This window comes from Pyrus communis, chromosome 17 (genome assembly GCF_041283825.1).
Source record: "Pyrus communis isolate YQ-2024b chromosome 17, ASM4128382v1, whole genome shotgun sequence".
NCBI classification, from domain to species: domain Eukaryota; kingdom Viridiplantae; phylum Streptophyta; class Magnoliopsida; order Rosales; family Rosaceae; genus Pyrus; species Pyrus communis.
The window spans coordinates 14,554,620-14,572,357 of record NC_142581.1 but is presented as its reverse complement, the minus strand read 5'-3'; the positions used below and the strand labels follow the sequence as shown (position 1 = coordinate 14,572,357).

Sequence of the window (17,738 nt, the reverse complement as noted above, 5' to 3'; positions counted from 1 at the left end):
GTAAAATGGCGAAAATGCCCTCTAAAAAAATTCTTTTTCAATGTTTTGTACCAGCTCCTCTACAGTAAATTCGGTTGTGCCCTTTGTGTCCACGCGTCCGCCATCGCCTGTTTTCTTCGTGCGTCGAGTGGCTTTGCTCACCGTTGCCCTTTTAGGCTACCCACGTGTCGATCATCGTCGAAGGCTCTGCTTCCAATTCTTCTCGACATTTCCTTCCGTTTCCACTTCTCTCTCTCACTCCGCAGTCTTCTCTCCTCTCATCTATCACTCTTCCTCTGACTCTCCTTCCCTACTGAAAGAACCATGATCTTTCATGTTCCCCTCTTCTATTCATTCGGGTTATTTTCCAGTACACTTTTCCATTTGCTTCCCACACTAATCTCACCCTGAAACCAACAAATCCCAAAAACCCTCAAGCCATCCAACAAATTGAAAAAACACCATCTTTGCTTAAAATTTTGAATTTTTCTAGGAAACTCTCGCCTATCCCTGAAATTTTCTAGGTGGGTTTCGTTCTCAGGTCCCGTATGTAAAAGGGTTTTGGCTTTGGTAGCAGATGAAGATCGGTGACAATGATCGGAGTTCGTCGCCGTGTGGGTGATCCCAGTGGCACTGGTTTTCAATTCTGGTGATTTCTATGGTTTTGTGTTGCGTAATATTTGGGGATTTGGTTTGGGTCTGTAGGTAAACAATACTCAGGTTAAATTTGGTTCCCTTTATTTTCCCAAATTTGTTTCACAGCATGATTTTTTGATCCTTTACTTAATAGTTCTTAAGAAATGTTAGAATCTTTATTTGTTTTGAATTTATTTTTTTATATTTTATTTTCAAGCCTTGAATTTGTTTTTAATTTCTCTGTTAATAAATAAGTTTGAGGATGAAATTTATTCTTTCTTAACATTATTTGACTGCAAATTCTAGGTTCCAACCCCCAGCAACGCAACATGCTCGATACCAATTCTTAATTAAGGGGGATGATGCAAAACCCAGAATTTCTTCGTAAGTTGACTTCTGCTTAGACTATACAGGTATATTTATTCTGGGTGCCTAAGGTTTTGAGTTTTGAAGTTTGTGTTTGACTAATTAACCATTGAGATAGCCGTTATATGTGACACCACCAAGATTCTCAATTCTTAGTCTTTCATATTTACAATTTGGTTTGTGGTATTTGGACATCTCTGCTGCTCTACCCATTACCAAGCACAGCTCGACAATCCCCAGCATTAGCAACTATCAGGGTCCTGCAAAAATTACAAAGTATGTAAGATTCACAACTTCTACATGCAAAGTATTTAGAAAGAAATTCCATACAAACTCAATGCTCATCAGTCAATTTCTTTCTCTCTTTCATAATTTAACTTTTGCTTCTTATTACCTTTGTTTTTTCTTTTCTATCTTGCAGATACTCTTTACTTTGCAGCAATCACTTCTGTCGCAACTGGTCGACAACAGTAACAGTCAACCCAGTAAGAAGTGACATAGATTTTTCTTTGATATGTTTGATAGATATAGCCCGAATTGATATTTCTCCCTTAGCTCCCTGCGAAATCCATGTTGATTATATGGATTAATTATGCAACTTGATTGAAGTTTGATGTAATTTCATATTGTTAAACCCCTTTAAATGGATGAGAAAATATTGTTAAACCCCTCAAACTTTATTTGAGCTCTATTTTCAATTTAATTTCATATCAGTGAGACAATATAATTTTGTTTGAAAGGTTGGAAAAAGCTAATAACTCTTGGCAAAATGTCTTTATGCAGATCACAGACAAGCAAACATTATCAAATCTATGTGTATGAGTTGCAAAGATACATGTGGAAAATAATAGGTGACCTCTTTATTCTATATATTTCTAACGTTTATTTTTTATTTTTCCAAAATCCATGCTGAGCAATTTATGTTTCTCTTTCTTTAACATTTTTTTTGCTTCGGTTTTGCTCACTTAATAATTTGATTGACACCTACTTTTTAGAATTAGAATAGAATATGGTTATAATTATCTGCAATTGTGGGGTAGTTGGCAAAACTCAAGACCCTTTTATGCCTGTTTGAAGGAACAAACAGAGGTTGTAAACCCCTGCCTTGCTCATACATGTTTTACCCTTTCATTGGCATTTAATTTATTTTCCTGTTTTGGTTTAGGCTTTTAGTTTGGTTTGATTTGTTGTTAACTTTGTTAATATGGTAAGAATTACATTTTTCTAATGGCTTGGATTTAGGATTTCATTATAATTTCTTCTTTTTCAACATAATGGTTAATCTGGATAAGGAGGTAGTTTGCATTCAGGTGAGGTGGGGCAGACTTTTTTGAGAAAGAACCTCTTGGTGGTGTCCCCTGGAGGACAAAATAGTACTATTTAGTGACCAGGAGCTGAGAGCCCAATTTCATTACAATTTCTTCTTTTTCAACGTAATGGTTATCGAATTAATTGTTTTTCCTTTGGGTACCAACAGCAGGCTAGGCTCATACCTTTCCATTTTTTTTCTTCCAAATTCCTTTTCTACATTGAATCTTATTTTCAAATTTGTTTTATATTTTTGCTCGAAATTCACAAGTGCAGTGTTTTCTATTTGTTAAAGGCATAATAGTATATCCATTCAGTTTAATTTCATTTTAACTCGGTGGTGGTTTACACAGTTTTCTGCATTTTCCACATAGGTTCTGATTTTAATTGTTTGCTAAAACCTATAGATTGTTAAAACTAATGGCAAGCTATTACTATATATTGTTCATATCAAGGATGGAGACATTTTTAGATTACCCTAAAATATAGCTAGGAAACATCTGTTCTTTTTCATTACGGCAGACATTGATGCCCTACAGTGTTGACTTTCTTTAATGCTTCCTCTGGATTCTACAGTTTCTTTTTAAAGTTTATTTGGTTGCTGGGAAAAAAACTCAGAAATGAAGGGCTTTAGAGTTTGATCATTTGTGCCTCAAATTTGGTACTGTTTCTTTCCCCTATATAATTTTGATTGGTAATATAGATTTTCATCATAAATTATTGTATTCTTTTGCAAAGTTGTTCATGTTTTACACCTCTTTTAACTTTCCATTTCACCTGAGAACTCAACTTCAATTAGAGAAAGAGGAAGAGGAGCATAGAAGTATGTCCACTACTCTGTTTCATTGGTAATATCTCCAAACCCAATTCTCAGTTTTTAGGTTATTTTGACATCAATTAATTTTGCCTGTAATGTTAAGGCATGCTATTCTAAGGAATTTTTCGCACACAATTTTTTTTTTTTTTTTTTTTCGATCAAATAAATAGATATGGGTCTTCAACAAGTTATTTTTATGTATTATTGTCACATCCCGGCCCGGGGCGGATCACTTCCCGGGCCCATTCCACTACCGTAGCACGATATTGTCTGCTTTGGGCTTACCATTCCCTCACGGTTTTGTTTTTGGGAACTCACGAGCAACTTCCCAGTTGGTCACCCATCATGGGATTGCTCTAGCCTCCTTCTCGCTTAACTTCGGAGTTCCTACAGAACCCGAAGCCAGTGAGCTCCGAAAAGGCCTCGTGCTAGGTAGAGATGAGAATATACATATAAGGATCACTCCCCTGGGCGAAGTGGGATGTCACAATCCACCCCCCTTAGGGGCCCGACGTCCTCATCGGCACACCACGACCAGGGTTAGGCTCTGATACCAAACTGACACACCCCAACCGAAGTCAAGGCATGCTGGCCGTCACGTGAGCGTGACGTAGCCATGTGTGCTGTGCGGAAGCGATATTTTATAAGAAAAGTACGACTAATTAAAACCAAATACGATAGGTTCTAATGAAAGTTTAAGTGTGATTACACAACCAGAGCACAATGTCTAAGTGCAGTCAAACATAAGATGTACATATTTAACAACACTCGACGATGATCCTACATGAGTGGTGGTTTGTCAGAACTTTCAGCTGGACGCCTCGAGACTCACCGATATACGCTACTTAGAACCTGGAGGGGCGCAAAACAAAGTTGAGTGGGTCAGCAAAACGAACGTATTCAAAACCTTCTTTTCTCTTTTGAATATACTAACCCCTCGCCGTAAAACAAGTATAGTTTCCAGAAGTAAAGTATATAATCATATACGTAATATATATCAAATCATGCTGAACAATATGAATGTATGTCATGCCAAATATCATAACTGAATGCTCAACATTTCTATGTGAATATGAGGGTATAACATATAATCAATTCAACGCTCGGCTATAAACATAATTCATACTCTATCATCATAATCAACTCAGCCCTTGGCTGCATATATAGCTCATAATCATCTCATCTCATCTCATCATGTATATATATGCATAACCTGCACACAATCAATACCACCTCACGTGGTCTGCAATTCATCATCGTATATAACATAGTATGCTCTAGTGCTACAATCACGTGAAGCTGTGCGATAAATCGCGGGTCACCTACAAGTCGAACCCACATAAGTGGTCTATACGATAGGCTGTGCACCTAACTTGGATCCAAGGCGAGCATGCGGTGCGGGAGGTGAACATACACGTGAAGGCTATGCCCCTATCTCTGGGCGGGAGCACTTATATACATGTGCAAGTAAATGAGCTTTCAATCACATCTCAATCATATCACAATTATATCTCAATCATAACTCAATCGTATCACAATTGTATCTCAAACATATCTCAATCACATTTCATACGTATATCAACTGTATTTCGTACGTATATCAAATGTATATACTCATGTATTTCAAATGTATTTCAATCATATGTACTCACATGTAACTTACCTGGGCCTTCTCAGCACCATGCAACAATATACATAATTATAGTAATGCACATTCTAAAATATGATGCTGATGCGAGATTTACTTGACACTCAAATTAAACCCTCGTTTGACAATTGTAGTAGAATGGATAAGTGAGGGATCGTTCTAGACCGGGGATTAGGAGGGCTTGCTAAAACCTTCTAAATTGACTTAAAAACATAAAAACACAATATAAAACACTATTTAATGCTCGAAGAAAGCAAAACTAAAAATAAGAAAGATTAAGACTAAGACTTCAACGAAATAGGGGGGGAATTGGATTTGGACGAATTTAAACTAAAATGAATACTTGGAAACAAAACAAATTGTAAATATGGATTTGACGGAAATGAATGGATGGGAAGCTAGCTAAGGGGTTCATCTCTATACATGTTATACTTGCATACAAAACGATTTCTAATTGCTTTTCAATAAACCATGAATTCTCAACGCCCCGGGTTAATTAGGTCCGCTTAAATTAACCGTCAAGTTTTCCTTAAGTTAATGAATTGGATGATTGCATACGACAATCCAAAGCATTCCTCACAAGTTCCCTACATGAATTGCATAATAGAGATACAAGCAAGAATCATTAAGCAACATGAAAACTATAAGTGTTGACGAGGCATTCGTTACTATGATTGCATGAAACTTATGCCAAGAATTTGTTTAACGCGATTGTTTATAAGCAACCTCCACTACTTGTGAATATAAGTTCATAACTATTACGTGAAACTCACTTATATTCTAGCGTCATATTCATGCATGAAAATTAAGCGTTCATTCTCAATAAACATACATAAATAGGATATCAATCAAATAGTTAAACAAATTGAATTCACAACTTATGAAACGTAATTAAAAGTAATCAATTCAAAATGCAAGCATAAACATATATTTCGAATTCCCCCCTAGCCAAGGGGGGTTTAGTTGAATTTAAACATTGAAATCAAAGAAACACCTAAACATTCCAACAACTCAAACTTGAATTGTATGAACGTTTAGGCACTCTTCTCTTCCATTCCTCATACGTACAAAACAAAGAGTATTGAAATTAAACATTGAAATCAAAGAAACACCTAAACATTCCAACAACTCAAACTTGAATTGTATGAACGTTTAGGCACTCTTCTCTTCCTCTTCGTTGTAGCACAAGGTCTAAGGATAGTTTGATGGTGTGAATGGTTTGGGGAGTGGTTGGAGTGGCTGCAATGGAGGAGAAAAGTGTTTTGGTGGCTGCAATGAGGGTGTGGAGAGGTTTTGACGAATTTCTGGAATATGGAAGAGTGAATGAATGTTTGTGTGAAGTGTGTATGGTTTTTATAGGGAGATGGATGGATGGGAGAGGGAACATGACAGCTAGGTTGCATGTGCAAATGCTAGGATGGCTGAAATTGTAAGGGGAATGCATGTGCAATGTTGGAAATCTGATGGGAGAAAGGTGGATGCATGTGTTGGCTGATTTAAAGAATGTGAGGGAATGATGAAAGGGGAAACATGACAGCTAGGATGAATGCATGTGGAGTGCATGTGCAATGTTTTAAAGGATGGAATGCATGTGAATATGCTAGAAATCTGATGGGAATGAATGATTAAATGTGAATGGCTGATTAGAATCTAGGGTGCATGTGGGTTAGAAATGCATGTGGGTGAATGTTTGAATGATTAAAGAGGAAACATGACAGCTAGGTTGGTTGGTGGCTGCCATGGAGGTGTGGAATGATGGAATTTCACAAGGGGAATGCATGTGCACAGTTTTGGTGTGGAGAAATGATTATGGATGCATGTGTTGAATGATTTCTTGGTGAGGGATATGGAGTGGCTGGAATGATGAATGAATAAAGGGTGCATGTGGGTTAATTAATTAAAGGGAGTGCATGTGCAATGTTGTTGTTGGTGCAATGATGGAGGAACAAGTGCATGTGGCTGAAATGTGGAAGGTGTGTGGCTACTTCAAGTAGGAATCCTTGTGACATCAACTCTTCAATTTCGTCCATTCCTTTTGCTCCAAGTATAAGTTATCCCTTCCAAGTCCAATTTTGCTCCAAAATGCTCCAAAATGCATCTTTTTGCTTCCTTAGCCACATGAACCTAAAAACACACGAAAATGGCTTAAACGCCAAAAACAACTATGAATTAACAATATAAATGCACGAAAACAAGCTAAGTAAGTCGCCTAAATATGCTCCTATCAGATGCATACATGATAAGTTACTTAAATCGTATTTCTTTTAAAATACGTTTTCTGGGAAATACGTCAAGTATACGTATATATATACTGAAAAATAACTGCCCACTCACTGATAAGTAGCCGGTTCGTAACCTCCTCGCCTAGATTGGTTACGTTCTTCGTCTGTATAATTTTCACCTATACAAAAATAATTATAAAACATCATTTAAACGCACATACACAAACATTCGTCAATAACTTTCTCATACGTTGCTCAATTTGGGTAGGTGAATATACCACAGTGATCTACACGACGTCACGAACACGTGACAATTTTCAGAACTTGATTTGGGTCTCTCACGCGCCCTCACGCGCCACTTCTACGCGCTGCCCACGCGCGCGTCTTCTTCCTCGCGTCGCCGGACTGGTTTCGCCGGAGGTGGGTGTTTTGCCGGAAATTCTGGATAAACTTCAAAGTGTCATAACTTCTTCATTTCTTAACCATTTTCGACGTACTTTATATCAAAATGAAGGTATTGACGAGACGAACACATCCATACCTGCCTTGACCCCTAAATCGGCGTGGATTCACCAGAAAAAAAAACCCCGAAAGCTCCGGCCAAACTTTGAACTTGTCGTTCTTCGTGTTCTTACGTCCAAACACTTCCAACGAACTACTCCAAGCCTCCTTAGGACCTCAAGAAGCTTCCTATAAGCTTGAAAAGTCCTAAAAATCAACCAATAAAAAGTTGATGAATAGTACCTAAACCGGAGTTCATATTTTCGACGTGAAAACGTTATAGTTCTTACCTGAAATTGGTATGGTTGGACTCGTATCGTCGAAACGAAGAAGATGGTGATTTTTGTTTCGTCGATCTGTGAAGTTTTGATGAACTTGTTGTTTTGGCCGTGGGTTTTTGAGAGAGAAAGAGAATGAGAGCTTGAGCTTGACGGGAGAGATGAGAGTTGAGTGAGTTTGAGGGAGTTGAGGGAAAAAGAGAGAGTGAGGGATAGATGAGAGGAAATCATGGAAAAGAAAAAAAAAGAAAAGGTAAGGTTTCCTATGCAATCCGTGTGTGCACAGTGAAACTTAATCATTCTTAATCATCATAAACGGCCGAAAACGTCTCTTTCATCCAACTTTAATAAAGATTTAGGGTAATTAAACACACTTCACACATATGAAAATGTTATTTCGGGACGGGTCGTCACAATAATTTGGTATCAGAGCTCTAGGTTGCAGTCCTGCATATTTTGTGAAATTCCCTAATTCTTTCTGGTGTCTTCTGTCAGAACTATGCCGCCTCGTAGAAATCCACGAAATTCTTCTGAGCTTGGTTTTCCCAATATCTCTCAATTAGGGGAAGCCATAGCCGATGCCATTCAAGCTTCACTTCGCCCTCCTCCGAAAACTCTTTTAGAGTCAGTGTACAACTTGAAATTACCTACTTTTAGGGGTGATGAAGGACATGAAGGGTCCGAGCGTTGGCTTGAGCATGTAGAGAAAACTTTTCGAGTTATGCAGAGTCAAGGTAATCTCCCTGCTGAAAGGTGGGTTGAGACTACCGCTTGGTTTTTAAGTAAAGAAGCTGCATCTTGGTGGGAACAGGAATCTCAAGGATGGTCGCCTGAAGAGGTAGCAGACTGGAAGAATTTTAAGGATTCGTTCTATAAGAGGTTTATTCCTCCAGCCTATCTTGATCGGAAGAAGTAGGAATTCGTCAGTTTGAAGCAAAGAAAGATGTCTGCTAATGAGTACTATCGGAAATTTACTGACTTGTCTCGATATGATTCTGATATTGCTGCTAATCCTGTTGAGATGCTCAGACGTTTCAAGAGGGGTACTAAAAAGAAGTGGCGTTCTATGGCTACTATTGCAAACTGTACCACTTATCAGGAATTTTATGAAGTTCTGTTGAACGTTGAGGATTCGGAGAATTTACCCAGTGACAGTGAAGAAGAAGAAAAAGACAAGAATCAGAGGCGAAATGATAGGGTTAAAGGTCAGCTGTATCAGGGACCTAAGAAAGCCCAAAGTTTCAAAAGAAATGGTATGGGTTCAAGTTCTTCTAGTGGAGGTTTCATTTTCTCAGATCAGCGGCGAGGAGGTAGATTTTCTGGAGGCCCTAAATTCCAGTGACAGAAATTTTGGTGGTTCTGGAGGTTCAGGCGTTCCTCTTTGCCGAAGGTGCAATAATCGACACTTTGGAGGATGTCGTCAAGGTAACAATGGGTGTTTTAATTGTGGTCAGATGAGACATATGGCTAAGTATTGTCCTCAAAGCCAGCAGAGATTTCAACAGCCTTTTGTGCCCCAGCCAACTCCGACTCAACAATTTTCCGGACCTGGTGGTTTCACTCAGATGGGTCGTGGTAGCACTTATCACCTTCAAGGGGATTCAGTTTCTTATCCCTCATGACAGTATCAATATCCTCAGGACCCTTACCAGCAGAATCGTTTTGGTCAATCTTCAGAAGGTTATATGCCTTATCAGCAGAACAACTTTGGTCAGCAGTTCTCAGTTGGTGGATTGCAGTGGCAGCCAGGAGGACAACCACAGCAGTCAGATATGGTTGCTAGTAGTGGTGGACCATTTAGGCAGCCCATTCAGTCCGGTCAGGGACGTGGTTCACAGGGCAGAGGTGTTCATGCCAGCAGAGGTCGAGGAGGAAGACAGCAAGCCCAATGACGTATCCACAACATTTCTCTGCAGGATACTCAGAATAATCCTGACTTGATCATGGGTACGTTAAATATTCTTGGTTATCGTGCTAAAGTGTTGATTGATTGTGGTGCTACACATTCAGTAATTTCTCATATATTTGCTCTCATATATTTGCTCAATTCACTCAACCTCGATCTACGCCTCTAGGGTTTGAGTTAGAGTTTGCTATGCCTAGAGGGGAAAGATGTTATGTGGATTGTGTATATCCAGGGTGTCCAGTGATGGTCGAGAATGTAGTTATGTCAGCTAATCTTGTCCCGTTAGATATTGTAGATTTCGATGTGATATTAGGCGCGGATTGGTTGCATTTCAATCGTGCCCAAATTGATTGTTACTGGAAAACAGTGACTTTCCATCGTTCTGGATTACCTGAAGTTACATTCGTAGGTGAGCCTAGTGGATTAAGGCATGAAGTTATTTCAGCTGTGAGAGCTGAAAGATTGTTAGCAAAAGGTTGTCATGGGTACTTGGCTCATGTGATATTAGATGATGTTACTCCTAGTAGTGTGGAAGAAGTGGGAGTAGTCAGACATTTTCCTGACGTATTTCCGGATGATTTACCTGGATTGCCGCCTGATAGAGATGTCGAATTCACTATTGACTTGCTTCCAGGTACAAATCCTATTTCCTTAACTCCTTATCGTATGGCTCCTACTGAGTTAAGAGAATTGAAGATTCAATTGCAAGAATTGATTGATAAAGGCTTCATTCAACCTAGTACTTCACCCTGGGGAGCTCCAGTTCTGTTTGTAAGAAAGAAGGACGGAACCTTGAGGTTATGCATCGATTACCGACAATTGAATCGGGTGACGATTAAAAACCGTTATCCATTGCCGCGTATCGACGATCTATTTGATCAACTTCGAGGTGCCTGTGTATTCTCAAAGATCGACTTAAGGTCGGGTTACTATCAGTTGAAGATTAAGAATGACGATGTTTACAAAACGGCTTTTAGAACTCGTTATGGTCATTATGAGTTCCTGGTGATGCCGTTTGGATTGACGAATGCACCAGCAGCTTTTATGGGTTTGATGAATAAAGTATTCCAGCAATACTTGGATAGATTTGTCATTGTTTTTATCGATGACATTCTGGTGTATTCCAAGTCGGAAGCAGATCATATTCAACATCTTACTCTGGTGTTGGAGAAATTGAGAGAGCATCGTTTGTATGCTAAGTTTAGCAAGTGCCAATTTTGGTTAAATGAAGTGGCATTCTTGGGACATGTCATATCAGCTCAGGGTATTCTGGTAGATCCTCAAAAGATAGCAGCAGTGGAGAATTGGGAACAGCCACGAACAGTTATCGAGGTACGAAGTTTCCTTGGCTTAGCAAGTTACTATCGACGGTTTGTTAAGAATTTCTCAGTTATCGCTTTACCACTTACCAAGTTGACTAGAAAGGAAGTCAAGTTTGAGTGGGATAGTAAGTGTGAGCAGAGTTTTCAGCAACTTAAGCATTGTCTCACTCATGCACCTGTTTTGGCATTTCCTGACGACGGTGGTAATTTCGAGATTTACAGCGATGCTTCGTTGAATGGCCTGAGATGTGTGTTAATGCAGCATAGTAGAGTGATTGCTTCATAGTAGAGTGATTGCTTATGTTTCACATCAGTTAAAGCCTCATGAAAAGAATTACTCTACTCATGATTTGGAATTAGCAGCCATTATATTTGCCTTGAAGATTTGGAGACACTATCTTTATGGAGAAAAGTGTAAGATCTTTACGGATCACAAGAGTCTTCAGTACATTTTCACGCAGACAGAGCTTAATCTTAGGCAACGAAGGTGGTTAGAGTTGCTTAGCGATTATGATTGCACGATTGAGTATCATCCTGGTCGCGCTAATGTGGTGGCTGATGCTTTGAGTAGGAAATCCCAAGGTCGGGTTAACGCTTTGTATGCTTCTCGTGTTCCTCTTCTTGCAGATTTGAGGTCCACTGGAGTGGAATTGGGATTGGAGGAACAAGAGGAAATGGTGGTAGGACGAGAAGAAGCCTTACTTGCTAGTTTCCAAGTTAGGCCTATTTTGATGGATCGTATACTTGAAGCTCAAGGAAGTGACGAAGAAGTTCAGAGTTTAATCCTTGCAGTTTCTCAAGGAAAGAAGAAAGATCTCAATGTTCGTGAATCTGATGGCATGCTTATGCAGGATAAGCAGATGTACGTGCCAAATAATGCGGATTTGAAGAAAGAGATTCTTGATGAAGCGCATATTTCAGCATATGCAATGCATCCAGGAGGCACTAAGATGTATCATACCATTAGACCATTTTACTATTGGCCAGGTATGAAAAGAGAAATTGCAGAGTATGTCAGTAGGTGTGCAGTTTGTCAGCAGGTCAAAGCTGAAAGGAAGAAACCGTTTGGTTTAATGCAACCGCTTCCCGTTCCACAGTGGAAATGGGAAAACATCACTATGGATTTTGTGTACAAGCTTCCTCGTACACGGAACGGTTATGATGGCGTTTGGGTGATTGTAGACTGACTTACTAAGTCAGTGCACTTTATTCCAGTGAGAGAAAAGTATTCTCTGAATAAATTGGCTGAGCTGTTTATCACTAAGATTGTGAAGTATCATGGGGTTCTAGTGAGTATTGTTTCGGATCGAGATCCTAGATTCACTTCTAAGTTTTGGACAGCTTTTCAGGAAGCTCTTGGTACGAGATTGCTTTATAGTACGGCATATCATCCCCAGACAGATGGTCAGTCTGAGAGGACCATACAGACTTTGGAAGATATGTTAAGATCTTCTGTAATGCAGTTTGGCGATGATTGGCATGCAAAGTTGGATTTAATGGAGTTTGCTTATAATAACAGTTACCATTCCAGCATCGGGATGGCACCGTTTGAAGCTCTATATGGAAAGTCGTGTCGTACTCCTCTGTGTTGGTCAGAAGTCGGTGAAAGAGTTTTGGTGGGCCCTGAGATAGTGGAGGAGACTACTCAGAATGTCCAAGTGATTAAGTCTAACTTGAAAGCGGCCCAAGATCGGCAGAAGAGTTTAGCGGACAGGCATGCTACTGATCGAGTGTATGAAGTTAATGATTGGGTATTCTTGAAGCTATCGCCTTGGAAGGGAGTTGTAAGGTTCGGGAAAAAGGGTAAGCTAAGCCCTAGGTATAGCGGACCTTATCAAATCACCGAGCGAGTTGGTGAAGTTGCTTACAGGCTTGAGTTGCCTTCAGAATTGTCTAAAGTGCATAATGTATTTCATGTTTCGATGCTTCGTCATTACATTGCAGATCCATTGCATGTAATTCCAATTCAACCTTTGGAGATTAGCCCAGATTTGACTTATGATGAAGAACCATTGACTATCTTGGATTGGAAAGAGAAAGTTCTGAGAAATAAGACGGTGCAGTTGGTAAAAGTATTGTGGAGGAACCACTCGGTGGAAGAGGCTACTTGGGAAACAGAGGATCGGATGAGAGAGATGTATCCGAGATTGTTTTATGACTATTAGTGTTGTATTTTGATTATGTAAATTTCGGGGACGAAATTTCTATAAAGAGGGTAGATTGTGACGACCTGTCCCGAAATAACATTTTCATATGTGTGAAGTGTGTTTAATTACCCTAAATCTTTATTAAAGTTGGATGAAAGAGACGTTTTCGGCCGTTTATGATGATTAAGAATGATTAAGTTTCACTGTGCACACACGGATTGCACAGGAAACCTTACCTTTTCTTTTTTTTCTTTTCCGTGATTTCCTCTCATCTGTCCCTCACTCTCTCTTTTTCCCTCAGCTCCCTCAAACTCACTCAACTCTCATCTCTCCCGTCAAGCTCAAGCTCTCATTTTCTTTCTCTCTCAAAAGCCCACGGCCAAAACAACAAGTTCATCAAAACTTCACAGATCGACGAAACAAAAATCACCATCTTCTTCGTTTCGACGATACGAGTCCAACCATACCAATTTTAGGTAAGAACTATAATGTTTTCACGTCGAAAATACGAACTCCGGTTTAGGTACTATTCATCAACTTTTTATTGGTTGATTTTTAGGACTTTTCAAGCTTATAGGAAGCTTCTTGAGGTCCTAAGGAGGCTTGGAGTAGTTCGTTGGAAGTGTTTGGACGTAAGAACACGGAGAAAGACAAGTTCAAAGTTTGGCCGGAGCTTCCGGGGGGTTTTTTTTTTTCTGGTGAATCCACGCCGAGTTAGGGGTCAAGGCAGGTATGGATGTGTTCGTCTCGTCAATACCTTCATTTTGATATAAAGTACGTCGAAAATGGTTAAGAAATGAAGAAGTTATGACACTTTGAAGTTTACCCAGAATTTCCGGCAAAACACCCACCTCCGGCGAAACCAGTCCAGCGACGCGAGGAAGAAGACGCGCGCGTGGGCAGCGCGTAGAAGTGGCGCGTGAGGGCGCGTGAGAGACCCAAATCAAGTTCTGAAAATTGTCACGTGTTCGTGACGTCGTGTAGATCACCGTGGTATATTCACCTACCCAAATTGAGCAACGTATGAGAAAGCTATTGACGAATGTTTGTGTATGTGCGTTTAAATGATGTTTTATAATTATTTTTGTGTAGGTGAAAATTATACAGACGAAGAACGTAACCAATCTAGGCGAGGAGGTTACGAACCGGCTACTTATCAGTGAGTGGGCAGTTATTTTTCAATATATATATACGTATACTTGACGTATTTTCCAGAAAACGTATTTTAAAAGAAATACGATTTAAGTAACTTATCATGTATGCATCATATTTTAGAATGTGCATTACTATAATTATGTATATTGTTGCATGGTGCTGAGAAGGCCCAGGTAAGTTACATGTGAGTACATATGATTGAAATACATTTGAAATACGTGAGTATATACATTTGATATACGTACGAAATACAGTTGATATACGTATGAAATGTGATTGAGATATGTTTGAGATACAATTGTGATACGATTGAGTTATGATTGAGATATAATTGTGATATGATTGAGATGTGATTGAAAGCTCATTTACTTGCACATGTATATAAGTGCTCCCGCCCAGAGATAGGGGCATAGCCTTCACGTGTATGTTCACCTCCCGCACCGCATGCTCGCCTTGGATCCAAGTTAGGTGCACAGCCTGTCGTATAGACCACTTATGTGGGTTCGACTTGTAGGTGACCCGCGATTTATCGCACAGCTTCACGTGATTGTAGCACTAGAGCATACTATGTTATATACGATGATGAATTGCAGACCACATGAGGTGGTATTGATTGTGTGCAGGTTATACATATATATACATGATGAGATGAGATGATTATGAGCTATATATGCAGCCAAGGGCTGAGTTGATTATGATGATAGAGTATGAATTATGTTTATAGCCGAGCGTTGAATTGATTATATGTTATACCCTCAGATTCACATAGAAATGTTGAGCATTCAGTTATGATATTTGGCATGACATACATTCATATTGTTCAGCATGATTTGATATATATTACGTATATGATTATATACTTTACTTCTGGGAAAATATACTTGTTTTACGGCGAGGGGTTAGTATATTCAAAAGAGAAAAGAAGGTTTTGAATACGTTCATTTTGCTGACCAACTCAACTTTGTTTTGCGCCCCTCCAGGTTCTAGGTAGCGTATATCGGTGAGTCTCGAGGTGTCCAGCTGAAAGTTCTGACAAACCACCACTCATGTAGGATCATCGTCGAGTGTTGTTAAATATGTACATCTTATGTTTGACTGCACTTAGACATTGTGCTCTAGTTGTGTAATCACACTTAAACTTTCATTAGAACCTATCGTATTTGGTTTTAATTAGTCGTACTTTTCTTATAAAATATCGCTTCCGCATAGCGCACATGGCTATGTCACGCTCACGTGATGGCCAGCATGTCTTGACTTCGGTTGGGGTGTGTCAATTATAGTTTATTATTTCACAACTATAATTTTTCAATATTAATGGTAAAGCTTAATTTCGGATTGCATGTCTGAAAGTTTAGCCTTTTGTTTACAATTTGAATTGCATATCTCAAAATTTGTAGTATTTTCTTTTAATTGCCAACTTAGAGCTCAGAGAAAGAGGTAGCAGCCATCGAAGTAATTCGAGTTCAAATATGAGTTAATATATGAGTTCAAATCCTATTTTTGAGCCCTTTGTTCCATCGGTAATCAGGTAAAGCTCAAATATTTCGAACATGTTTAATTTTGGATTAGTCTCTACATCTACACGCGTACAAAGAACAAATATTCACTGGTCCTTTACAATGACGATTCAATGGTTATGAATTAGTGTAATTCATGGATATAATGGATATATGGACGACGACAACGACAACAACAAAGGATATATTGACAAAGGGATATATTGAAATATGCAGGAAATTGTTTCTCTATAACACATTGTGAGTCGAGGAATCTCTTTCTTTTGAGCTGGCCACGTCGAAGTGTATTTTTACTAACTTGGTACGCTATATCACATTCAGAGAACTCTTTTACATGTCCTTTTGTATTGTGTTTGGTAAATATATAATATTTGTTGGAGTATTTTGTATATAGTTGAGTCACATGAAATTCAAGATTCCAGTTGGTATATCATTTGACGCTTACCATCATCTAATCTTTGGCATATATAATCCGTGTGGTTGCTTAACAAAATCTGTTCGAATAATCTCCATTAAATGACTTCTGTGTTTGTGACCTTTTACTCAAACTTTATATATTTTCTCCTTTCTAATTTGTGTTTTTTGCTTTGTCAGAAGATTATTTTTGTATAAAATACAAATGTTAGAAACATTCTACCCATTGTTTAGTTTCTTTGACTAATTTTGTAGTGTTAGTTATGCACCATTTCAGTTTGGCTTTGATTGGATAAATAATAGCATTGTTTATGCTAATTTGCCAATTTCCTCATATTTTTAAGTTATCTCGAAGCCAGATTCTGGGCCCTTTATTCAGCGTTTTGAAGACGTTACAATTTCTAAACCCCCGCAGCATCGCGCGGGCAATCTTTCTAGAATCAACGATTCTTAAATTCGTTTTTATAAGTAACTTATTATAATTAGATGGGTTTAAATTTTAAAATTTGTATATATATTTTTAATAAGTGATATTATTTAGGCTAAAGAGAGTGAGCAATAGTATGGTTCACATTCGCTTTTAGAGAGAATCAAATCTAAAAAACTTCTATTTCAAAATACGTTCAATAATGTTAAATAGGATGGTGATTATCATCGTCAATTGTAGTTGGTCAGCAAAATAATTACCGGAAAGTTAAACCTCTTTATTTGTTTTGCAGATATAGAGTTTATTACACATTTTCCTCATGAACTCTAGTGTTTGTTCCACTTTGGTTCTCAAACTTTTTTTTTTTCCATTGCTTTCTTACAAGTATATATATTTTTTTAAACATATAAAGTTGTAGTGCACAATAACATTTTTAGATGTCAATAGTATCACCCTTTGCATAGTAGAGTTTCTCATTGTGTCAAATAGATAATGGTGACGTCAGTTACAAAAGTTGAAATAACTAGTGACGGGTAGTAGATTTTCTTTTGTTTAAGCAGACCCCAATGTCAACTATTTTAAGATTGATTTTTTCACACCAACACCAAACTGTCACAGCTTTTGCTTGTTGGAGATATGTCAACAATATGTGATAAAAATAAATAATAAATGCGAACAATTAATTAACAGTGTATGAACAATGAAATAATATTAAACAGAAATATTGAAGATAAAGGCTTGCGTACCGTAATGTCCTTGAAACATAAATTTCGCCCATACTCTGTGCTTGTAGTTCTACGGACGTCTGCTTCATCAGGATTCAACGATCAATTCATAATTTCAGCACTGAAAAACTTGACTTTTGGCAAATTTCTATGTGGTTCTCTCAAATGATGTTTTGGATTGTAGAAGAAGAATTGTATTTTCTGTGTTCTAAATGTCATGCAGATGGATGTATATATAGTAGTTGTATGCCTGTTCGCAACAGGTATGAGAATGTGATGTGTCTGTTAGGAGACATCTTCTCCAAAGGGGTGCTTTGCTTTGCGTTCTTTCATCACTCTTCAGGCTTCACATGAAAGGATGAGTATGTTT

At 38.4% G+C, this 17,738-nt stretch overlaps 1 protein-coding gene across 7 annotated transcripts; it reads left to right on the top strand.

Annotated features, from left to right (window-relative positions):
• Positions 1-86: 86 nt before the first annotated feature.
• On the top strand, positions 87-16,252 carry LOC148689522 (uncharacterized). Of its 7 annotated transcripts, XR_015958580.1 has the most exons (8): positions 92-338; positions 521-628; positions 922-999; positions 1,207-1,257; positions 1,403-1,466; positions 1,765-1,832; positions 2,866-2,950; positions 15,710-16,252. XR_015958580.1 is itself a non-coding variant. In XM_088689376.1 (7 exons), the coding sequence occupies exons 2-6, from the start codon at positions 573-575 to the stop codon at positions 1,801-1,803; spliced, it is 288 nt and encodes a 95-aa protein (XP_088545502.1). In that variant the 5' UTR covers positions 87-338; positions 521-572; the 3' UTR covers positions 1,804-1,832; positions 15,708-16,252. The 7 variants fall into 7 exon arrangements, 3 of the variants coding, with proteins under 3 accessions (XP_088545502.1, XP_088545500.1, XP_088545501.1); XM_088689376.1 differs by lacking the exon at positions 2,866-2,950 and having other exon boundaries at positions 87-338; positions 15,708-16,252; XR_015958579.1 differs by having other exon boundaries at positions 96-338; positions 1,765-2,950; positions 15,708-16,252.
• Positions 16,253-17,738: the final 1,486 nt, after the last annotated feature.

Bases quoted from the DNA above. Each gene is read 5' to 3' on its own strand.
- LOC148689522 (XM_088689374.1), top strand. From the start codon at position 573: ATGATCGGAGTTCGTCGCCGTGTGGGTGATCCCAGTGGCACTGGTTTT. The intron at 629-921 runs GTGATTTCTATG...TGCAAATTCTAG, and splicing joins GGCACTGGTTTTCAATTCTG to GTTCCAACCCCCAGCAACGC. The intron at 1,258-1,402 runs GTATGTAAGATT...TCTATCTTGCAG, and splicing joins GGTCCTGCAAAAATTACAAA to ATACTCTTTACTTTGCAGCA.